The sequence below is a fragment of the Panthera uncia genome, chromosome D4 (assembly GCF_023721935.1).
Source record: "Panthera uncia isolate 11264 chromosome D4, Puncia_PCG_1.0, whole genome shotgun sequence".
In the NCBI taxonomy this organism is placed as follows: domain Eukaryota; kingdom Metazoa; phylum Chordata; class Mammalia; order Carnivora; family Felidae; genus Panthera; species Panthera uncia.
Window position 1 is genome coordinate 91061553 of NC_064807.1, and position 23709 is coordinate 91085261.

At 64.0% G+C, this 23709-nt stretch overlaps 1 protein-coding gene across 5 annotated transcripts; it reads left to right on the forward strand.

The window, feature by feature from the left end:
* Positions 1-411: 411 nt before the first annotated feature.
* Positions 412-23700, forward strand: GRIN1 (glutamate ionotropic receptor NMDA type subunit 1). Of its 5 annotated transcripts, XM_049632133.1 has the most exons (21): positions 427-684; positions 3199-3333; positions 5912-6088; positions 8235-8297; positions 9043-9143; positions 13283-13404; positions 13480-13654; positions 14948-15092; positions 15190-15273; positions 17226-17367; positions 17452-17579; positions 17871-18035; positions 18111-18229; positions 18357-18472; positions 18548-18693; positions 18794-18951; positions 19195-19356; positions 19570-19679; positions 19786-19931; positions 21203-21313; positions 23618-23693. In XM_049632133.1, exons 1-21 carry the CDS (start codon positions 427-429, stop codon positions 23684-23686), a joined length of 2832 nt encoding a protein of 943 aa, XP_049488090.1. In that variant the 3' UTR covers positions 23687-23693. The 5 variants fall into 5 exon arrangements, with proteins under 5 accessions (XP_049488125.1, XP_049488090.1, XP_049488109.1 ...); XM_049632168.1 differs by lacking the exons at positions 8235-8297; positions 23618-23693 and adding an exon at positions 23250-23598 and having other exon boundaries at positions 412-684; XM_049632152.1 differs by lacking the exon at positions 21203-21313 and having other exon boundaries at positions 23618-23700.
* The last annotated feature ends 9 nt before the right edge of the window (positions 23701-23709 follow it).

Consider the following 23709-nt stretch of genomic DNA (forward strand, 5'->3'; position numbering starts at 1 on the left):
CCGTGTTGGGAAGCGGGGGCGGCGGGAGGGGTAGGAGACGTTGGCCCCACTCGCGGCTCCGCAGCTGCCGCAGTCGCCGCAGCGTCGGGACCAGCACCAGCGAAGCCCGCAGAGGAGCCGCGGCCGCGGCGTCCTCCCGGCGCGGGGCGCCTGGAGCAGCTCCGGGACGCGCTTCAGCACCGCGGACAGCGCCAGCCGCTCGCGCGGAGCGAGGCACCCACGCGCGCCCAGCACAGCGCCCGCCGGCCCGGGGCTCGGGTGCCCTCTTCCCTCCCGCAGGCGCCCCAGGACTACGGCCCCGGGGGAAGACCTGGCGCCCCCAGCCCGCGAGATCGGGCGCGCGCAGGACGGCCGGGACACCCCGCTGGGGATGCGCCGAGGGCCCCGCATTCGCGCTGCCCAGAGCTAGGGCTCTGCCCGGAGCCCATGAGCACCATGCGCCTGCTGACACTCGCCCTGCTTTTCTCCTGCTCCTTTGCCCGTGCCGCCTGCGACCCCAAGATTGTCAACATCGGAGCCGTGCTGAGCACGCGAAAGCATGAGCAGATGTTCCGTGAGGCCGTGAACCAGGCCAATAAGCGGCATGGCTCCTGGAAGATTCAGCTCAACGCCACCTCGGTCACCCACAAGCCCAACGCCATCCAGATGGCCCTGTCGGTGTGCGAGGACCTCATCTCCAGCCAGGTGCCCACCCCCCCCCCCCCCCCCCCCCCCCCCCCCCCCGCCAGGGCCTCCACTGCGTTGCTCTTGCCCCTCCCCCACCGCCTCCCCACCATCTTCCCTCCTACTGTTCCAGTTTCATCCTAGCCTTCCCTAGCCCTCTTAAGAGACGACTCCTAAGTGAGCTGGCTCATTCTGGAGCAAGCTGGTCTCACTAGCAGCTGAACGCCACCTCCCCATCCTGCTCCCCTAAGCTGGTCACCTGCCACCCTGGTCAGTCCCCGCAAGGGTTTCCGGGCTCCAGATCCCGACCAGTGTGTGCAGACATGTGGCAAGCATTTCGTGGTTTGTTTCCTCACTGTGTCAGTGAGGGGGTGGGCATTCTGGGCTTGTGGGCAGAGATGCTGTCCCAGCCACAAGCACGCGCTATGCGCGGGTCTCTAAACAGGATGGGCCCCGGGGCCATCTTTGTCTCCGCTTTTAGACCTCCTTCCCTTCCTCCTCCCCCTCCCCCCATCCGTGGGTTTGCCTGAGATGGGAAATGGCCCAGGTGTTGAAGCAGGGTGTTCTGTGGGGTGGGAGTGGGGGCTGAGCATGTGGGAGGTGTCAGGGCCCAGCATGGCAGCCGCCGACAGCCAGCGCTGCGGGGGAGGACATGGCTCCTGGGATTTCGCCTGTCAGAGCTGTCCGCCCCTGTGCCGTGCTGCCTGCTGAATTCCAATGAAAGCACGGGATCACTGCAATGCAGCCCTTTATGTAAGAGCCAGGACCGACACGGGGCCAAACGAGGCTCGTCCTTGCTCACCTGACAGACACACCACATCTGTGGACATGCACACTCACACATGCACGCATTTACACCCAGGTTTACGCACAGAGACGCACAGACTTACATTAGCACACACTCACGCACATCAGCATCACACAGCCAATTTCACGTACTCACACACACTTGCCCACACACACGTGCACATCCGTGGACACGCACACTCATGTGCCACATACTGCCTGGCATACCCGGGTGTACATGCAAACACATGTGCCCACGCACACGGGCTCAATCGTGCACACACCCACAGTATACATATGGACATGTTGGGCCATAAATGTATACACAATGCACATCCCGCACACACTCGCGGGCACTGGCACGGCCAGAGACTCATCCAGACACGGACAGGGCACTTCTGGGTGCAGACTGGTGGGACGGCCTGGGACGGATAACCAGTCCTCACAGCTCCAACTGCAGACAGGACAGGGCTGAGCTTTGCTCAGAAATCTGCCCCCCCCCCCCGCATACCTCATAAGCCACCCCACGCTCCCAGCCCCGAACACTAGAGACGACTGGGTGAAGCCTTTGTGGCTGGTGGCTTTGGTCACACGTCCCATCCGGGATGAGGGAGAGACATAAAGAGGTAGAGTTAGAGAGTCCAGGTAGGGCCCTTTCCGGGGGCCCCTCCTCCAACTCACAGGACACAGTCTGTTCCCTCAGAGAACAGCCAGCGCCAAGAGCAAAGGTGACAGCAGCTGCCACTCACTGAGCGCGACCTATGGGCAAGCGCCACGCTAGCATGGCAGCCGTCGCCCCCACCAGATGGGTCCAGAGCCTGACACCCCCACCCCATTTGCAGGAAAAGGGGCACCCCGTTGCTCAGAGAGTAGAAGGCAAAGTTGGGACGGAACAGGTCCTCCCCATGAGGGTAGCGTGGAATCACCCAGACATCTGCTCCCCCCACCACCTCTCTGCCTTGGAGAGCTGAGCCACTGGCTTCAGACCTGCCCCCGGGGGCCTCGGTCTGGGCAGGAAAGCCGGGATGCCCCCCCCAGCCCCTCCCTTCCCTTCCGTGAGGATGTGGTCAGCGCTCAAAATCAGCACTGGGTCTCCTTCAAACTAAGCGGGGCTCAGCCGGCCCCCGGAAGACACTGGCGAAAAGACGGAAGGTTCCGGTGGCTCCTTGCCTGGCTTCTCCAGACAAGGCCCAATGTGCAGTTTTAGCTGCAGCCTTCTGGAGCTCCTCCCAGTCTCTGAACTACGGGCTCTCGCACCCAGGAGGAGGGACAGTGGGTGGCACGGGTGTGCCTGTCATCATGATGCGGGACCAGTCACTCTCCCCAGCCCACGCTGGGGGCGGTGTGTACCATCACAAGAACGGTCCTGCACCCTCCCTGCCAGGGTCTCACTACGCACCCAGCACAGCCCCCCCGCCCAGTGTGAGAAGGTGAAGGGAGGCCCCGGCAGGGGAAGTGTGGGGAGGGGTCGGTCGCCTCCCTCTGTGTTCTTGCTGCACCCTGCAGTCCGGCTCCGCCTCCGGCTCACCCCTGCGATTGGTTTCTCCTCTGAGGGTGGTTGTAGGGTCCTGTCCCCTTGGCTGGGAGTGTGTCCCCTGGGGCTGTATGTGTGCACAGTCGGCGCCCCTGCCTGTCCCCATCCCCGGCCTGCTGAGTCAGCCTCTGCTGCTTCCCGGCAGCCAGCTCCAGTGCCGTGCCCACCCCGCCCTCACCCCCGGCGTGAGCTGACCCTGTCCCCTGTGTCCACAGGTCTACGCCATCCTAGTTAGCCACCCACCTACCCCCAACGACCACTTCACTCCCACCCCCGTCTCCTACACAGCCGGCTTCTACCGCATCCCCGTCCTGGGGCTGACCACCCGTATGTCCATCTACTCAGACAAGGTAAGCCTGACCACTCGGTGGGGACCCAGCTGGCTCTGTTCCTGTGTTCAGACCCAGTGGCCGCCGGAGGCAGCTGCCCTGGGGAGGGGGAGGAGGCCGGGCAGGCACCACGCACGACGGGCGGGGCACAGACGTGCGCGGACCATGGGCTCCGGGCTCAAGGAGCAGCAGGGTGATACGTGAGCTCACGCGTCCAGGCATGTGCACACACTCGTACCCATACCCATGGCCTGAGACGCAAACTCATCCACACGCATGCACGTACACGCCAGCACAGACTCAGACTCGCAGAGTCACAGGTACAAACAGACCCACACACTCGCTCGCGCCCACACGCACCAAGTTCATGTGCACACGAACACATTCACACGGACACTTGTGTGCTCTGACACGCACACGCATATCACGCACGTTGGCGTGCACAACCACATCGTCACACACTTGCGTTTGCACTCACGCACACACTCACAGACACGCTCCAGCACACAGACCAACCGTCACAGGCGCCCTCACGCACTCATACTCATGCACACACACGCACACACACACGCTCACCCTGGCAGGTATCCCACTGGCAGGTGGCAGGCACCAATAGCAAGCCCTGGGGAGCAGCAGAGGTCGCCGTGGGCCGGGAGAAGCCCTCCCCACCGCAGGGCACAGCTGAGAAGGATGTGGGCATGCGCGCAGGGTAACAGAGGAGGCGGCTTGCGGCAGGAGAGCCTGGCCCGGGGTCTGCAGGCCCAGGGCCGGGAGCAGCACCAGTCAGCAGCACGTAGAGCCCTTGTGGTCCCCAGGAGGGGTGTGGGGGAGCCATCCGGTCCTGGAGTAGCAGCTGGAAAGGCCAGGAGGCCACTGGGGTGGTTTCCCATAGAGGTGGGGAACTTGTTCGAGGTCACACTGCTCTCTCACGGCGTCTGCTCGTGATTCCGGGAGGACTCATCAGCTGGGGGTGCCACTAGCCACCAAGAGGCTGGGAGGGCCCCACAGCCTGGCCCACATCCTCCTTCAGACCTTGGGCTTACCTGCAGACAGATCGGGAGGGGCCGGAGGAGGGGCCGTGTGGTGGGGGCTTCCCGGTCTCCCCATCCCCTCCAAGTTCGTCTTGCTGGGAGCCCACAATTCTAGATAAAGCCGCCTAAGGCACGAGGTCATCCCAGCCAGGTCCAGGAGTGTCTGGGGAGGTCAGGGATGTGTGTGTCCCGAGGCTCTGGGAACCCTGGCACGCAGCCGAGGCACCCAAACTGTTCAGATGCACTTGCCCTCAGCTGCAGAGAAGTGGGGGGTCCTTTCCTGGGCCCCCCAACCTTAGCTCTCTGGCGCCAGTCCTCTCATATGTAGAAGGAGGGAGAGCGGCAGACAGGCCACCTCACAGGCAGGGAGGAGACACCCTCTTCCAGGGCAGAACCCTAGCCCACAATCTGGGCCAGATTGTGGCCCAGCTCCCTGGTCCAGTATGAGGTCAAACCAAATGACCAAACCTCACAAATCCAGCCTGGCCCCACTCACCATCCCGGTCCACTGCGAATCTGTGCCCAGCACTTGGACCACGAAGGCCTGGGTCAGAGTCAGCCCAGGACCCCAACCCTAACCCCCTTGTAGCCATGTTGTCTATAAGTGGATGAGGGACAGAGGCACAGGGGCATTCTCACAGCCAGGTTCCAAAACACTGCCCCTCAGGTCACAACGAGGGAGCAGGTAAAAGACTAATCTGGACGTCTCAGAGGACCGCAAGGTCACTGTGGGTCTGCGGGGTCACCAAAGGGGCTAACACAGAGGACCTAGGCCGAGGAGGGCTGCGCACATGCTGTGTCCTGCCACGCCCCTGGCTGGCTGCTAATATTTCCACACAGAGGGGCGCCTGGGGGGCTCAGTCCGTGAGCCTCTGACTCTTGATTTCGGCTCAGGTCATGATCCCATGGCTCATGGGTTCGAGCCCCACACTGAGCTCTGCGCTGATGGTACAGAGCCTGCTTAGGATTCCTTCTCTCCGTCTCTCTCTGCCCCCCGCCCCCTGCTCACTCTCGCACGCTCTCTCCCTCTCAAAAATAAATACATAAACTTAAAAAAAAAATCTGCAAAAATACGCACACAGAGAAGTAAGGCAGGGTCAGCAACCAATAACCCCTGGACTTGAAGAGAAGAAATATTTAGCCCCAAATAAAGATTTCCTGACAAATACTACAGTTATGCAAATTTGGGAAGCTCCCCCAGTCAGTGGGAACTTTCTTGAGCCCAGGCTGTCTGGCAGGGGGTGGCTGGTCGCCTCAGGAACAATTCCACGGAGGCTGTTTCTGAGATTAGATGACTCGGGGGTGGGAGGGGGGAGGGAGGCAGCAGTGGGAGTAGGGTCCCCGCGTCCGGCAGGTGTCCCCCAATGGTGTGAGGGTAGGGGTAGGAGGAAGCAGGGTCTCCAGCGGCAGGAGGGCAGGCCGGCGGAGCGCCCCCCGCTGGCCGCGGGCTCAGGTCTCCGTCCCCGAGGTCCCTCAGCCCCCTCCGTGTCCCCGGGAGAGCGCCCCCCGCTGGCCGCGGGCCGAGGTGCCGTCCCCGAGGCCCCTCAGCCCCCTCCGTGTCCCCGCAGAGCATACACCTGAGCTTCCTTCGCACGGTGCCGCCCTACTCCCACCAGTCGAGCGTCTGGTTCGAGATGATGCGCGTCTACAGCTGGAACCACATCATCCTCCTGGTCAGCGACGACCACGAGGGCAGGGCCGCCCAGAAGCGCCTGGAGACGCTGCTGGAGGAGCGCGAGTCCAAGGTGAGGCCCGGGCCGCGGGCGGGAGGAGCAGGAGGAGCCGAGGCGCCGGAGGAGCGGGAGCAGGAGCCGGCGCGCTGCCTGCCGCTGTGTCTGTGGCCCGTGTGTGAACACCCTTTCTTTCCATCGTGCATGGTCAGCACCACTACGTCTGGCGAGCGCCCGCCCCAGCCTGTTCTCGGCTCATTTCACTCGCTTTGCCATTAGTCGAAATCTCCTTCGTGTCAGTCCCTGCGGGGCGAGGGCAGGACCACCTGGAGCTCCGCAAACACCCCACCCCGCCCCCCGCCCGCGACCGGCCCCTCGCAGCCCCGCCCCCCGCCCCCCCGTCCCCCCCCCCCCCCCCCCAAGTTCCCCAGCCAGGCCCCGGCTCGGCCCCTCCCACTCCCCAACCCCAGCGGCCTCAGGGCCACAGCGGCCCCGGCGCCAGGCCCCTCCCCAAAGGACCCTGTACCCTCGCTGCTGTGACGCGTTCCGCGTCCGCAGGCCTCGCCTCCCCCCCCCCCCACGCCTCCCACGCTGCCCGCCCCCTCTCAGCTGCCCATTGTCCTCACCAAAGCTCATCCACGACACCTGCCACCCGGACCCCTCAGCCTGGGCTCTGCCCCCTTCAGGCCTCCCCCTCCGCTCCCCTCCCCAATGAGCGCCTTGCGAGTCCCCTCCTCACCCCTACCCTGGGGCTGGGCTCTGGACCCCAACAAGAGACACTGGCCGACCAGCCCCAGCCTGGCGCCCACTCTGGGGCTGCAGAGAGAGCAGAGTGGCAATTTCTGGGGGTCCAGGTGACCCCCATCCCCACCCCCACTGCCAGCCTGAGGAGGCCCAGGGTCCCGCCTTCACCCAGCACAGAGCCCTGGGTGCTCAACACCCGTGCCACGGCCCCTAAGTCAGGACGAGGCCAAGCCGGGCAGAGAGGGAGGGAGGCCTAGGCTGGGGCGGGCCCTGGAGGCCAGACCAAGGGGGTGGCGGGAAACACGTTTGGCCTGTGGAGTCAGAGCTGGCTTCAGCAAACTTAACGCCAACCCCAGGCCCCTCGTAGGCCCCTGAAGGGAGTAGAGGGCACCGGCTGGGGTGGGCGGAGCCAGAGGGCAGACTCAGAGGGTCCTGGGGGGGCCCTGCTGTGGGACACTGAGTCTGAGAGGGAGGGCTGACCACCAGCGTCGTGGGCCCCACCCCTCCCAAGACAGCATCCCCCAGCGCCTGGCAGGCCGGTCACCTCCTGGCGTGCCCACCTGTGGCCGCACACACTCACACGCTCACTAGCCACGTCCCTGCACATCCACCCATGTGCACCCGTGGTCACAGGGACATGCTATCATTCCCAAGACAGTCCCTTCACACCTCACATCACCCACCACATGCTGAGACCACAGCTGGGCACACACGTGGGCATGCAGCCCACGGGCACACTCACCCCACCGGCTCACACACATGCACATGCTTGCACACACATGCGCGCGTGCACACACACACACGTGCCAGGGCTCAGATGGCTCTGGCCCTCATTTCCCCACCGAAGAGCGTATGTAGACTGACACTTTCACACAGATGCCCACAGGTGCTCGCCACCCCTGCGTGCATGTGCGCGTGCACACACACACACACACACACAATCCTATCGTACTCGCTCTCCAGTGCACACGTGGGCCGACGGGTGTGCACACACCGGTCAGTGAGAACAGGCACCTGGGCCGCTAAGGGAGACAGAAGGGAGGACGCCACGGGCGGAGGGACAGAGCGGACAGGGCATGAGGGAGGGGCTGCTCACCCCCCATTCAGGACCGACCGGGGCGGGGTGGGTACTGCTGGGGCCACACGGCAGGTGCATGGCAGGGGTCGGGAGGGCAGGCGGGATCCCAAAGGGACACGTTTGGTGTGGACACAGACAGGGCCTCCCTTTCTCCCAAGTATGACCGTGTCCGAGAGCACAGCTCCGTGGCCGGGAGCCCCGGTGGCCCCCGTGCCCCCTCGTCCCCAGCACCGCCCTGGCCCCCAGCCCCGCTCGGGCCTAGGTGTTTGCGAGCTCCAGGTACGTGCCCGTCTGCAGACGTGCCGAGGAGGTGGTGTGATTGCTTTAGCGCCGTCATTTTCAACCGTTTATAATCTTCTTCTGTGTCTGCATATTTTCTCTGTGCACATTATTCATCAGAGTAAAAAAAGGAACTATGAAAACCTCGACCAACTGTCCTATGACAACAAGCGTGGACCCAAGGTATATATGCATGGACGTGCACGCCGCCCACCGGCTAGGGGGCCCTGCTCCGGCGCCTCGGCCGCTAGGGCCGCCGTCGGCCCGGCCCTGCCGCGCCGCAGGCCCGAGCGGTGAGGAGAGTGAGCTCGTGAGGCAGGCAGCCGCAGGCAGGAGAGGGCAGGAGCGGGCCGCGAGGGTGTCCGCGGCCCGCCCACCGCGGCCCCGGCCTTGGCCTGCGCCGAGAAGCAGGCGCGGCCGCAGGAGGAGCCGCTCTCCGGGAAGTGCATGCGAATCTCTGGGACCCCCCGGGTTTCCTCGTGGAGCCCAGGAGGGAGCCCGCCCGCCCAGCCGCCCGCCTGCCCCGGTCCAGCCGCTCTCGCAGGGGGCCTGCGGGGTCAGGCCTGAGAGGATCTCCCGTGGTTTTGGAAAAGTCGGCCCCATCTCTGCTCCCGGTTGCCTTCCAAAACTCTTTTCTGTTTCCTGTCCGCTGCACGCGTCCTTCTGAGTCTCAGCCCACTTCAGCTTGCATGCTCAGTGCAAAAGTGAGGACAGGAGAGCGAGCAGGCTGAAGAAGGGACAGCGAGCGAGGCCGGGCCAGGCCAGCAGGAGCCAGGCAGGCAGGTGCACAGTGCAGGAGGCGGGCGCAGGCCGGGGCAGCCCGAGCCACGCCGCCTCTGGGTTCCTAGCAGCTGCGGCCCGACTCTCGCCCCTGAGGCGCTGTGTCCCCGGCCGCAGCCGGCCGCTGACACTCTCGCTTACACCGCAGGCTGAGAAGGTGCTGCAGTTCGACCCGGGGACCAAGAACGTGACGGCGCTGCTGATGGAGGCACGGGAGCTGGAGGCCCGGGTCATCATCCTCTCTGCCAGGTGAGGCTGGGCCGGGCCCCTCCCTCCACCTCACCCAGGGCTGCACCTGGGCCACGGGCACTGTGGGGCCCAAGTGGAGTTTCAGCTTCCGAAATGCCATCGCCAGGGAGACCCCGCCCCCCCCCCGCCCCCCGCTCCCGTGTACACAGCTGATGCCCTGGCAGATGCCACGCCCTCCATGAGCCCATCCCAACTCCTTCCCATCACCTGCTGCCGCTCGCTCCGACGAGCAACGAGCTGGACAACGGATAAGCCCCCGCCTTTGGGAAGGCAAACACGGCCCGAGGTGATAGACGTGTCACAGGGCTCTGGGAACTGGGCGCAGGGAGAAGGCCCAGGGAAGTGGGAAGTGACATGTGTGCAGGTGAGCCCAGGTGAGAAGGCCACAGCGGGGAGAGAGCCAGGGTCCTAGGACGGGAAGACTGCAATGGTCAGAGTGGGCAGCACGGAGAAGGGAACCAGTTAGGGACCTGTGAACACCAGGCCGCCGCCAGACAGGGCCTGACCCACACCTCGACTTTGGAAACGAGCCCCTAGGGAACCTCTCCCCATCTGTAAATGGCTAGGATCCCCTGGGAAGGGAGAGGGCAGGCCACCCGGAGCAGGAAAAGGAAGAGCCCCGCTCCACGGAACAGCCAGGAGGGCCTGGGTGGGCACGGCCCCCCGGCCACCCCTTCCTAGAAGCACTGCCAGGCTCCAACAGAGCGGGGGGACCAACGGGGGTCACCTCACCCAGAGAAGCATTCCCCAAATGCTGCTCTCCGGCAGACCACAGACAGACAGACAGACAGCAACACCCCGAGGCTCAGGACAGGTGTCCGTTGTGCATTCAGTCAACAAATCTCTGACACAGAGCCGGGCGCCCCACCTCGAGGTGCAGGAGCAAGGTGGGGCCAATCAAGGCTCCTTGGGCTGGAAGGCAGGAAGCCCTCACTCACCACTCACCCACGTCATGGGCCACTTGCCAAGCCAACCATCCGACCCTGGGCGCTTGGGGAGGAGAAGGGTTTGAGGGCTTGTCCAGACAAGGTCAGGGGGCTGCACGGTCCCTCCCAGAACAAGCCCCTCCAGGAAGGTGCCACCAGATCCTCTGATTGGTTCTCTTCCCCCTCACCCATCATAGGGCTTGAGGCAGACTCCACGGGTGCGGTGGGGTGAAGGGTGGGTGGGTGGGCCAGTGGACGGGCAGGTGGGCAAGCGGACGGTCAGCTGGCAGCCAGAAGGCCCCTTCCCCCGGGACAGAGCAACTCGAGGAACTCATTATGCCAAAACATAGATGTTCAACCGTTGGGCGCTTTTACAAAGGATGAGGTCACGTCAGACTAGACCCGTCCAGCCCACACACTGCGATCAGAGTGGCCACCGGGACGCAGGCCAGAAAGCCACAGGTAAAACCGACCCACGCAATCCCACCACACCCGGGTCCCAGCAGAGGGGTGGGTGCTTTCTGATTGGTTTTCGCCTGGTCAGCGAGATCCCACACCACACCCTGAAGCCCCCTGAGCTCGGGCTGGGAGGGGCTCACCCTGTGTCGCCAGCCCCCAGGGTCAAGGAGGGGTTTGGCAGATGTGAGTCCAACAAAAAGGCCAGCCCGGGGAAGGGTACGTGGTCACATCAGACAGATGCACACACACCACACACACAGGGCCACGTGCACGAGTACGCGAGCACACACCGTGTAACGCCACACGTACACACACATCATTTGCACACGCACACCTCAGCAAACGGGTGCACACAGGCACACGGCATATTCACACCAGTCACACACATACACATATACACACACGTTCACACACTCACGTGCACAAATACCACGTACGCAGCACACACAACACGTACCGAGCACACACACGCCACATGCACACACGTTGTGCATGTGCTGTATAGACACGTGGACGCCATATACACACTCACAAGCTTGCACGCTCACACCCACACATCCATACACAGTGCACACACACGTACCTTACACATATGCACACAGGCCATTCACACGCACAGACACCATATGTGCGCATACAGGCTCACCACACTTATGTGCAGACATATGCACACCTGCACACAGGTGCGTGCACCCCACACATGCACGTACTCCACACCCGCATGCACAGCGCACACGTGTTCCTGCGTGCATACGCACACACACCCCACACGCTGCCGACAAAGGCACAGCACTCGTATCGACCACACAGCCACCAACACCCCCTCTTGAATTCCTGTAAGGCCCCCGCCTGGACTGTTAAGACTGGAAGAAACCCCTCCGCTCACATACTGGGCTCCTTGGAGCAGAGACGCCCCAGTCCCACGACAGAGGGTAGCCCGGCCCCCAGCACTCCCAGCTCCCCAGGAGCGGCACCTACAGGCCTTCCTGACCCCAGGACCTCCCCCCACACACTGGCTCCTCCTTCTTGAGGGCTGTTGAGAGCACTTTGCAGAGAGACCTCATTAAGCCAGTCTTCATTTCTGAGCCATTTCCTATAGAGGGCGGAGAAGTCGTTCCTCAGACTTTTCATTCCTATCTTCCGGAGATTGTCTCTTCTGGGGCTGATTACTTCCCTCTAACAGTTTTGATGGATCGATCAGGATTTTGCGCACAACTTTTTACTGGCGATACCGATTTACACAGACACGAGCACAGGCGTGTGCTCGTTCCGCTAAGTCAAAAGTCACAGACCTGCACTGTGTCAAGCAGATGAGCTTCTCTGCCAGGTTTTGTGAGCACCACTGACAGGGGCACAGGTGCCCCTCCACACACAGTGCTGGTTTTTCCGGGTCATCTTGGCTCGATATTCTCCTTCGGTCTCGGGTACGGGGCTGCCCGGAGTACCTCTGTTTGTGTTGCTTATGTCTGAGTAGCATGTCACGTAGAGCGAACACTGAAGATCTTGGCTAAATCTTGAGAAAATCGAGGGCAGACCCCTTAGGGAGCCTAAGGCCACCTGGGTTTCCAGAGTCAGCCATTGTGAAAATAACCCAACACTCAGTCTGTCCAGCCTCTCTGTGCCCCAGTGCCCACGTGTTAGAGAGGCAAAGCGCCGGTTGTGGTCTAGGCCTGTGTGGGGCCAAGTCCAGTCCGGCAGAGAAGCAAGGGGTGGTTCCGCACTCCCCCGCCCCGTGGCCCCCATGGCCCTACCGGGCCTGGGATCCTTGTCCTGACCAGGAGACCCTTAGGGGATCAGGTGCACAGGGGCTCGCCTGTAAGGACATCCCGAGAGCTCAGGACCACCTGCACTGTCCCCCGTGATGGCCCGGTTCTAGGCGGCAGGACACAAAGCATAACGGGTGCAGCAGCTGCCGGCCCCCTCCAGCAGCTTCCGCTGCAGCGCTAGGGGCAGTTCCCAGACGCTGGGTCCCACCAACATCTGACCCACCTGGAGAGTCCCCAGCCCCTCGTCTCGCATGGGTGGACTTGGAGAACCAGAGTGTGCGCAGCCTATCCAGGAGGTCACAGGAGCATGGGCCCTGGGGTGACTGTCCAGACACAGACCCGGGTCTGCCATTACCGTCACTCGTGTGTTTGGGTGCCTTGGTTTCCCCTCCTGACACAGGGATAGTACTGATGTCCGCCTCGTAGGGATACCGTGAGAATTAAGTAAGAGAGTCCGTGTAACGCGCTCAGAGCAGTGCCTGGTACCGTGAGCAAGTAAGCAATCAACAATGATCCGTCACCATCCGGGGCGCCGTGACCCTGCTCACCAAGGGGGGAGGGCCAGCAAGAGAGGCCTGGGAAGCTCTGGGGGTCTGGGCCCCATCACCCCATCCCCACCCTCCACCCGTCACCTCTGCTGTCGGGGTGTGTGTGGGGGGGGTGTTCTCCTGGTCCAGGTGCGGGCTGGCGATGCAGGCTGGGACCGGTCACCTGTGTAGGGTCAGTGGGCCCAGCTAGGGGGGTACCGGGGACTGTCCACTCTGCAGCATCACTGGACCCAGGAAGGGCTGGAGGTGGGGGGGGGGGTGCTGGGCCTGTCACCTCTGCAGTGTCTCCAGGCCTCTTTCCAGGGGAGGGAGGGGCTGGGGGGCGGAGCCAGGGCCACACTCCAGAGGAGGACCTGTGAACCCAGAGCATCCACAGGCACAGGTCCGGTGGGGAAGGGCTGGAGGGTTGGCCGGGCCCGTCACCCCCCTCTGCCCCACAGCGAGGACGACGCCGCCACCGTGTACCGCGCAGCCGCGATGCTGAACATGACAGGCTCCGGGTATGTGTGGCTGGTGGGGGAGCGAGAGATCTCGGGGAACGCCCTGCGCTACGCCCCTGACGGTGAGTGCTGGACCTCTCTGGGTCCCGGTGGGCAGGGGTCCCCCACGGACACTAAGCCCACCCCACTCGCCCCAGGCATCATCGGACTGCAGCTCATCAATGGCAAGAACGAGTCGGCCCACATCAGTGACGCCGTCGGTGTGGTGGCCCAGGCAGTGCACGAACTCCTGGAGAAGGAGAACATCACCGACCCACCGCGGGGCTGCGTGGGCAACACCAACATCTGGAAGACAGGGCCGCTCTTCAAGAGGTGGGCGGGGATTGTCTTCAAGAGGTGGGCGGGGACTCTCCTCAAGAGGTGGGCAGGACTCTTCTAGAGGTGGGGGCAGGATTCCCTTCTGGAGGAGGGGCGGGACTCTCTTCTAGAGGAGGGTGGGACTCTCATCAAGAGGGCGGGTTTCTCTTCTACAGGTGGGCGGGACTGTCTTCTAGAGGTGGCTGGGGTCTCTTCAAAAGGAGGGTGGGACTCTTCTGGAGGAGGGGCAGGTCTCTCTTCTAGAGGTGGGGGGGGGCGGGATTGTCTTCTAGAGGTGGGCGGGACTCTATTCTGGAGGTGGGTGAGGCCTCTCAGAAGATGACAGTGGTCGCTCCTCAGCAGGTGGTCAGACATCCTACGCGTACAGGCATCTCCCGGACTTCCCCCTCGCCCCCCATCTCTCTTCCACCACCACCTCCAGCTCCACTGTGATAATCATCTGTCCCATTTCCAACAGCGACATTAATGTCTCAAATGTCACTGAAATCGCGGCTGCCTCCACTGCTCCTGACCCCGAGACCCACCCCAGCGCCCCAGGGTAGCTGACAGCCCTTGGGAGGAGGCTCCTGCTGCAGATGGGGACAGGGGGCTTCCAAGTACCGAGAACATCAGACGAGGAGCCCCCTAAGGATGGGACCTAAGCCTGTAGAGAGCCAGGGCTGGCCAGATGTCCAAGTGGATGGACATAGTGGGAGTTACTTCACAGCACCCTGGACGCTATGCCACTCAACCTATCACCAGACCCCCTCCGCCCCACTAAGTAGCAGACGCGGAATCGCATGTGCAGAACCACAGTTGAGGCGCCCACAACAGGAGCACACGCACAACGGCAGGCTTGTGCAGCAGATGTGCACACACTGGGCGAGGCACGTGGCACGCACACGTGCGTAGGGATGCATCCACACAAGGGCCACGTGTGTTCACGTGTATGGCTCGTGGGCACGCTCCGCGTGCACGTACAACAGGACAGCACATCGGCCCTACTTCCCTTGTTGGTGGGCAGGTCACCGCTCCCTTCCGGGGCAAGGATAGCTGCTGGGAGGCTCGAGTGTCCCAAAGCGCAGAAAGCCCTCGAATGGGGCGTGGGCTCGGGAGTTGCTGGGCTACCACGGCGGTGCTCTCCGTCCGGTGCCGGCAGGCAGGCGCACCGTCCGACTCCCAGCACGAGGGTCTGGTTCCCGCTAACCTTTCCTTGTTGGCACTGAGGCAGAGGAAGGGGCTAGGGCTGCTCAGAAGGCCGGGGAGAGGGAACGTGTCCGGTGAGTGTGCTCACACCGCCCTCCCCAGGGTGCTGATGTCCTCCAAGTACGCAGACGGGGTGACAGGCCGCGTGGAGTTCAACGAGGACGGGGACCGGAAGTTCGCCAACTACAGCATCATGAACCTGCAGAACCGCAAGCTGGTGCAAGTGGGCATCTACAACGGCACCCACGTAGGTGGGGGTCATGAGGGGGTGGGGGCTGGGGCCTTAGGGTCCTGGGGCCAAGACCCCTGCGTGGCCACCCTCCATCTCATACTCCCACCCCCAGGTTATCCCCAACGACAGGAAGATCATCTGGCCAGGTGGAGAGACAGAGAAGCCCCGAGGGTACCAGATGTCCACCAGGCTGAAGGTGGGGGCCTACCGCCCTGCGCCAGCATCCACACCCAGACACTCCATCCAGCTCCGCGGGCCCACAGGAGGGGACAGTGAGGCCAGTGCAAAGGACCGAAGCAAGTGGGGAATGGACCGGCGCCCGGCTGCCACAGCCCACACCTGGTGACACAGAGCAAGCAGGGAGAGCAGGTGGAGGGAGGAGAGGCAGCTGCTGGGCCCCGTCCCGTGGGCTCTCTCCAGAGCGTCTCTGGATCCAAATGCACTTCAGTCAGGAAGCCGTGTGGGATAGGACTCTCCTGGGGATGAGCTGCTAGGGGACGGAGGGACAGACAGAGGTTGTTCTGTGGACTCGAGCTCCTGCACTCATCACCCCTCTGGGGGACCCTAGCCACCCCACCCCCAGTCTTCACAGCCTCTCACCATGACTGAGTCAAACCGTCCTTTCACCCCTGCCCCCCCCCCCCCCCCCCCACAGCATTCTCCATGGCAGGCTGTTCCCTCCTTGACCCTCCTGCTGGGGCCTCTGGGAGACCCTCCTGGCTGGCCTTTCTCCTCACAACTTCTCTTCCTTGCTCCTTTGGGTTCATCCCTGGGCCCCTATGTCCTCCTCGGCACTCTCGTGAGAGCCCCTCCTGTTACCGGCCCACAGCAGCACTGGGCCAGAATCTTAGATCACCAAAGGCAAAGATCCTAAGCGCCATGGGCCCAGTGAACCTTCTCCCGGCACGCCCAGGTCCTCAAATGTCTCTTGACCTAGTCTCCTTTCTGAGGCCACCCCCTAGGGCCTCTCACCCAGACCCATGTCAGCACCTGCCCACAGGTCACCATCCTTCATGACAGGCAGAGTGGGCTTTTCCAAAGCCAACCGGCTCCTTGCAGTTCGATACCTTGTGTTGGAAAGTGAAAGTAAGAGCCAAAACACTGACGGCCAGATGGTCCAGATGGTCCCATCCAGGCTGCCAGATTCAGATGGCTTTTTCAACTTTTTTTTTTTTTTTTTGGTCTCACCGATTTTTTAAACATGCAAACATACATTCATTGCTTGTATAATAGAAAAACATGAAAGTTTACACAGCTCCTGCAGGGGCTCCCAATCCCCCACGGGAAAAGTCAAAATGCTGCCCTTACAGCTGAGGCTCTGGCCAGCCCGCCCTGCAGACCCACCGTCCCCCATGTGCCAGGAGAGAATCCTTCTCAAACTGATCCCTGCTCACTCCGCAGGCTCAACCTGTTGCGTTTGGCTCAGCCCCCTGTGTCCTGTATCTGTCCCCCTCATCCCCTAGGCTATGGGCCCCCAGAAGATAGAAAGAAGAGAGAACCCCAGCATAAGCCTCAAGTATCCCCTTGGGCTGAGAGGCAAGCTACGGGAGAGAGGACAGCACTGGCAAAGGAAAGAGGAAGGCAGGACAGACAGATGATCAGATAGCCATTGCTGAAGAGGCTGAAGGCCAGGAGAGGCCGGGTGGTCAGACAAGGGTGATCCTTGTGGGTCCCAGGTCCTGTGCAGGCTCAGAGTGGATGTCAGACATGCCCCTGTCCTCATGGTGGGTGGTGGCAGGCAGGGTGCATGCTCTGGGCCGGGACAGGGAGTTTCTCATCCCTGAGAGATCAGAGAAGGTGCTGGGCACACTGGCCATTCCAGCAGGCTCCTCTGATGGAAGGAGTGATGTGTAAGCCAAGATCCCCAAGACAAGTGGCCAAGAGGAGGGCACACTGTTTCAGGAGGCCATGTGTCTTCTGAATGCTGAGGAGTCTGGGGACCCTCCTGAGGGCAACGGCCAGATGTTGTTGATGGTGGCCAGGGAAGATGTGGATTGGCCCCCTGAGGCTGAGCAGAAGGGAAGCGGCTGGAGTGGGGGGACACCAGGGGTTTGGAGGTTTGGAAGGAGTGCAGGGGAGTCTGGGCGCTGAGGGTGGATGGTCCAGGCTGGGTCTCTCCCCACCCCACCACCCCCCCCCCCGCCCCAGATTGTGACGATCCACCAGGAGCCTTTCGTGTACGTCAAGCCCACGCTGAGCGATGGCACATGCAAGGAGGAGTTCACGGTCAATGGGGACCCGGTGAAGAAGGTGATCTGCACAGGACCCAATGACACGTCACCGGGCAGCCGTGAGTGCCAGACGGGCGTGGGGCGCGGGCGCGGAGCGGAGTAGCCAGGAGCTCGGTGGTTACGGCCCCTGTTCACCTCCCTAGCACGCCACACAGTGCCTCAGTGCTGCTATGGCTTCTGCATTGACCTGCTCATCAAGTTGGCGCGGACCATGAACTTCACCTATGAGGTGCACCTGGTGGCCGATGGCAAGTTCGGCACTCAAGAGCGGGTACGCGTGGATTGCTGGGAGCCACGAGGGACGGGACCGGGTGGACCGAGTCTTACTAGGGACAGGGACGGGGGTGGGCGGGGCCTGCCGGCGGGTGCGGGGCCTGAGCGGGTGCGGGCGGGGTCTGCGAACCGGGCGGGGCCTGGTGTGGGCGGGGCCTGCGGGCAAGGCGGGGCCTGCAGACTGGGGCCGGGTCTGGAGTGGGTGACCCAAGAGCTGAGCCAAGGCGGGAGCCGGCGGCTGGAGTGGGACGCACGGTGTCCGCGCACCCACCGGAGCATCGCCCCGCAGGTGAACAACAGCAATAAGAAGGAGTGGAACGGGATGATGGGCGAGTTGCTCAGCGGGCAGGCGGACATGATCGTGGCGCCCCTGACCATCAACAATGAGCGTGCACAGTACATCGAGTTCTCCAAGCCCTTCAAGTACCAGGGCCTGACCATTCTGGTCAAGAAGGTGGGCAGGGCCCGGCGGGGGTGGGGTGGGGTCCGAGGTGAGGTCGGGCGGCGCTGACAGCCCATGCGCCTGCAGGAGATCCCCCGAAGCACGCTGGACTCGTTCATGCAGCCCTTCCAGAGCACACTGTGGCTGCTGGTGGGGCTCTCGGTGCACGTGGTGGCGGTGATGTTGTACCTGCTGGACCGCTTCAGGTGAGCGCGGCCCGAGGGCCTGACGCCTCCACCTGCGGGGGGGGGTGGGGGGGCGGGCGGAGCCCGGCGAGGGGCGGGGCAGGGCTGCCCTTCCAGCCCTCTCCCGCCGGCCCTCTGCTCCCCGCAGCCCCTTCGGCCGGTTCAAGGTGAACAGTGAAGAGGAGGAGGAGGACGCGCTGACCCTGTCTTCGGCCATGTGGTTCTCCTGGGGTGTCCTGCTCAACTCGGGTATCGGGGAAGGTGAGGCCACGCCCCGGCCGCCTCCCGCTCCGCCCCTTCCCGCCCGCCGGGAGCTGACCGGCCTCTGCCCGCAGGCGCCCCCCCGAAGCTTCTCAGCGCGCATCCTGGGCATGGTGTGGGCCGGCTTCGCCATGATCATCGTGGCCTCCTACACCGCCAACCTGGCGGCCTTCCTGGTGCTGGACCGGCCCGAGGAGCGCATCACCGGCATCAACGACCCGCGGGTGAGGCTTAGCCGCTGCGGGCGGACGGCGTGAGGTCGGCGCGTCTCTGCCTCGGGGGGAGCCCGGGAGCAGCCGCGAGCCCTGCCCTCTGACCCGGCAGCTGAGGAATCCCTCGGACAAGTTCATCTACGCGACTGTGAAGCAGAGCTCGGTGGACATCTACTTCCGGCGGCAGGTGGAGCTGAGCACCATGTACCGACACATGGAGAAGCACAACTATGAGAGCGCGGCCGAGGCCATCCAAGCCGTGCGGGACAAGTGAGGGGGGACGGGGCGTGCGGGACCCGCGAGGGGGCGGACGGGGCGTGCGGGACCCGCGAGGGGGCGGACGGGGGAGGGGCATCCACCCCTCCAGGAAGAGTGTCCGTCCGGGCTGGACGGGAACCACGGGACGGAGCGAGAGGTGAGGATTCGGGTCGGGCAGGACGAAGGCGTACCAGGCGCAGGGGCGAGGGCAGACCGCTCGTGCCGCGCGCCCATGACCCCCGCTCCTGCCCGCAGCAAGCTTCATGCCTTCATCTGGGACTCCGCGGTGCTGGAGTTTGAAGCCTCGCAGAAGTGCGACCTGGTGACCACTGGCGAGCTGTTCTTCCGCTCAGGCTTCGGCATCGGCATGCGCAAGGACAGCCCCTGGAAGCAGAACGTCTCCCTGTCCATCCTCAAGTGAGTCGGCCTCCCCCGCCGCCCGCGGTCCTGCACCTTTCTCCGAGAGCCTCCCACCGGAGGCGGACCCCTCCCCAGAGCCGGACCCGGCCGCCGCCGCCGCCGCCGCCGCCGCCGCCGCCGCCGCCGCGGCACACAGACACCGCCCACCGCGGGCCAGGCCCCGCCCGCTCCGGGCCCCGCCCACTCCGGGCCCCGCCCTCCCCCCCCCAGGTCCCACGAGAACGGCTTCATGGAAGACCTGGACAAGACGTGGGTGCGGTACCAGGAGTGTGACTCGCGCAGCAACGCCCCTGCTACCCTTACCTTCGAGAACATGGCAGGTGGGTGTCCCCATCGCCCTCCGTCCCCCTGCGGACACTGGCGGGGTTCTCCAAGGGGCCTGCAGGCCGGCAGCCAACAGCTAAGGCCCTGGGTCCTGGCCCACAGGGGTCTTCATGCTGGTGGCTGGGGGCATTGTGGCCGGCATCTTCCTGATCTTCATTGAGATCGCCTACAAGCGACACAAGGACGCTCGTCGGAAGCAGATGCAGCTAGCCTTTGCCGCGGTGAACGTGTGGAGAAAGAACTTGCAGGTAGGACAGGCACTCTCCGAGGCCTGGTGCCCACGGCCCGGCCTGGCCCCGGCCCTCCTCCATTCCCGCAGGCCGAAGCACTGGCTCTGGCCCCCGGGAGCCCATGTGGGCAGGACCGGAGCTAGGAGCCACAGCCAGGGGCAGCGCTGCTGGGGGCCACCTGCGGGTGGCTGCCCCCTGCAAAGCCCGGCTCCAAGCCTCCGCCTGGCCCCTCTGTCTCCAGAGTCGCCCACCGGCGCCCATTCCATAGGAAGGCAAACTGAGGCAGGGTAAGACAGGGACCCACCCGGGTATAGCACGTGAGTCCAAGACACTCTGCCCTCGCCGCCCCACGCCTCCCCTCGGCACCCTCCAGGGACCCCCTTCCCTGCTGCCCTGCTGTGTCCTGTGCTCCATAACTCCAGCCTGAATCGGGCGAGCTGGCCCTGCCTGGCACTCCAGGCCGTGTCTGTGGGACCTCGCTGCCAGCTGGAAACAGGCTGCACACGGGGCAGCCACGGCCCACCTGGAATAGGGCAGGTAGTGGGGCCTGTGCAGGCCTGAGGGCTCACGCCCCGGGGTCCTTTCTGGCTTGCTTCTTCTCTTCTCTTTCTCTGGGTGATTCCCCAGAGCCTGTGTCCTGGGATGAATTTGATGTTCAGAGAGGGAGGGCCAGGTCCGGGGGCGGGGGGAGGGGGAGGACGGGTTGCTGGAGCCCCCACACCTCTCATCTGCCCACTCTTGCTCTTGGGACCTGGTCACTGCTCTCACTAGCTGGCACAGGGCCATCCTGGCCATCAGACCCCAGGCCAGGGTCTGGAAGCCACCTCCATCTATCTATCTCTCCAGTTCATCTCGCCACCTGCCTTCGGCCCCTCGGCCCCTTCCTGAATCTTGGCGTGCCCCCTCAGGGGACAGAATCGCTGGCAGGGCCCGAGGGGTGACTCCTCCGGTGCTTGGGGGACCCTTCTCCTCGGGACACCTGTAATCCAGGGCCACCCAGGAGCCAGGGAGCCAGGCAGACGTCCCAGGAAGAGAGCCAGACGGGACGGGACCCCCCCCCCCCCTTCCCAAGTCCAGCCCCGGCACGAGCAAGGTCAGGCCCAAGACCGGGCAGGAGCAGAGGCCGCCTGCACATGTTCGGCTGTTGGTGCGTCTGTCCAGCACAGGGAGGCAGGCAGGAGCGAGGGCCTGAGCGGCGGCCAGGCTGGGCAGCAGCCCCCGAGAAGCAGGCGAGGGCAGGTGTGGCCGCCACCCTTAGCCGTCTAATCACTTATACATATTCATTTTAGGATAGAAAGAGTGGTAGAGCAGAGCCCGACCCTAAAAAGAAAGCCACATTTAGGGCTATCACCTCCACCCTGGCTTCCAGCTTCAAGAGACGTAGGTCCTCCAAAGACACGGTAAGGGGAAGAACGCCCAGTCCCACGTCTCCGACTCTTCTCTCGCCCCGCCCCCGTGTCTGTGTCCCGTGCATCAGGCGTGCCCTCTCCCTCACCATCCCATCCACCCCACCTCTGACCGCTGTGGCCCTTCTGCCCTCATCTCTGCCCAGCACACGAGGTCTTCACTCTCTGGCTCTCTGGACCTTTCTTGGTCCTTTCTCCCACTGGCCCTCCCTGGGCCCTCTTTCCCCATGTGTCTCTGCGTTGGTCTGCCCCCCATGCCATGACGCCATGCGCCATCTTGAAGCTGTGTCATGTTGTTGGTCAGCCGGTCAGCCTCACCGACTCGGGGCTGCGCCCAGGGCCCCGGCGCCAATCTGTGCCGGACTCCTCGCTGTCAGGAGGCCACACCACCTCTCTGTTACGTCCGTTTCTGCAGCCTCTCCCAGAGCGGCCCACTGCCCTCTTTGCCACCCCTTGCGACATCCACGGAGGGGTGGCTGTGATGTCCCATCCGCCCGTCTGTCTGGCCGCCAGCCCCACCACGCAGACACCTGTCTCACGTGTCTCACCAGAGCCATGCCTGTTGCACCCTTTCCATGTGGTCTCTGTGTGGGCCGGGGCTGGGGGCCGGGCCTGGCTCTGTCTGGGTGGACGGCTGGGGCCTGGAGTTGGAACAGGCCCCCAGCCACAGGGGACGGTCAGGCGGGGACCGGGTGGCACCAGAGGGGGTGGAGCCCACCCCAGGCTGAGCTCTGGCCTACAGAGCCGGAGTCACTGAGGCTCCCAGACAGAGGCCCAGGAAGGAGAGGCCTCCTGAGGTGGAGAGGACCAGCGCCTCAGCTCCTGACCCTCCCGCTCCTCTCCCCACAGGGCCACGTCAGAGCAGGCCTCCTAACTTGGGCAGTTTGTCGCTGCACCAGATGCGCACACTTGGAATAAAAGCCCCTAAAATGGACCCAGCCTTGCTAGAGGCACCCCGGTCTGAGGTGGGGAGGGGGCCGCCCAGAGTTAGCACTGCCCTTGGCCTCCCTGCAGTCCAGGGGCAGCTTGGCCCGCATCCCGCAGAAGCTTATGCTTCAAGGTGGATATGGGATCTACACTCCCCCACACACAGTCCACTGGAAGGGGGGCACATCTCCAGGACACAGACAGGGCTTGCACAGAATAACCGGGAGTCCGGGGTAAAGCCATCAGGGTGCCCCAAGAGCAGCCCATGAGACCTGGGCCGCTCTGCTTCCCAGGAGGGGCTCAGCACTGGCAGAGGGTGGAGACTGAGGGTCGGGGAGCTGGGAGCCCAAAAGTGTGCAGAGCTTGAGCCAGGGGCCCTTGCCAAGGGGTTCAAGGAGAAACCCAAGACCAGAGAGGAGGGGTGGTGGGGCAGGCCTGGAGACAAGGTATCCTCACAGACAGCACTTTTAGGGAGGAGCACAAAAGCTACACAGGGAACTTTCTGAGGGCCTCCTTGAGCCCGCCCCCCCCCCCCCCCCCCCCCCCCCCCCCCCAACCAATACTCCTGCCCAAAGAAAACACACATGCCCTTAGCTTGTCCAGGTGCAGCTCAGAGACCTTCGAGGTGCCTTTCTGGGGACACACTCCCAACAGACTCTGCCTGAGCCTCTGTGGACACCAGGGACCATCCCCCAGGCCAGCCCTGACGCCATGTGGCATCTGGGGCTGGGGCTCTGCCCTGTAGGGGTGGCTGGGGGTACTGCCACCTGGAGGGGCTGGGCGGGGGAGGGCAGCCCAGTTTCCCCGTTTCGGGCTGGGCGCCTGCTTGGAGGGAGGCCTGGGTGGGGGGCTCTGTTGGGAGGGGTGGGGTCGGTCCGGCTGCTAAGATCCTCTGCCCCTGTCCTGTGGCCGGTCCGGGCCAGGGCAGCACTGGGCGCTCAGGGCTGGGGTCCCTGGCGGCCGGCGGGGCCAGCGGGTATTGATTGTTGGTTCTTATTTATAGAGCACCGGGGGTGGACGCGGCGCTTTGCAAAACCAAAAAGACACAGTGCTGCCGCGACGCGCTATTGAGAGGGAGGAGGGCCAGCTGCAGATGTGTGCCCGTCATAGGGAGAGCTGAGACGCCCTGCCCGCCCTCCTCTGCCCCCCTCCCCCGCAGACAGACAGACAGATGGACGGGACAGCGGCCCGGCCCACGCAGAGTCCCGGAGCACGACGGGGTCAGGGGGAGGAGCGCCCCCCAGCCTCCCCCAGGCCGCGCCCGCCCGCCCGCCGGTCGGCCGGCTGGCCGGTCCACCCGTCCCGGCCCTGCGCGTGCCCCCGAGCATGGGGGCTAACGGGCTGCCTTGTCTGTGTATTTCTATTTTGCAGCAGTATCATCCCACTGATATCACGGGCACGCTCAACCTCTCAGATCCCTCGGTCAGCACCGTGGTGTGAGGCCCCCGGAGGCGCCCACCTGC

What these genes read in the sequence shown, in the direction of transcription:
- GRIN1 (XM_049632133.1), top strand. Translation starts at nt 427, where the DNA reads ATGAGCACCATGCGCCTGCTGACACTCGCCCTGCTTTTCTCCTGCTCC. An exon ending in ACAACAAGCGTGGACCCAAG is followed by an intron (nt 8,298 to 9,042) that starts GTATATATGCAT and finishes CTTACACCGCAG; the next exon opens with GCTGAGAAGGTGCTGCAGTT. An exon ending in TGACCATTCTGGTCAAGAAG is followed by an intron (nt 18,036 to 18,110) that starts GTGGGCAGGGCC and finishes ATGCGCCTGCAG; the next exon opens with GAGATCCCCCGAAGCACGCT.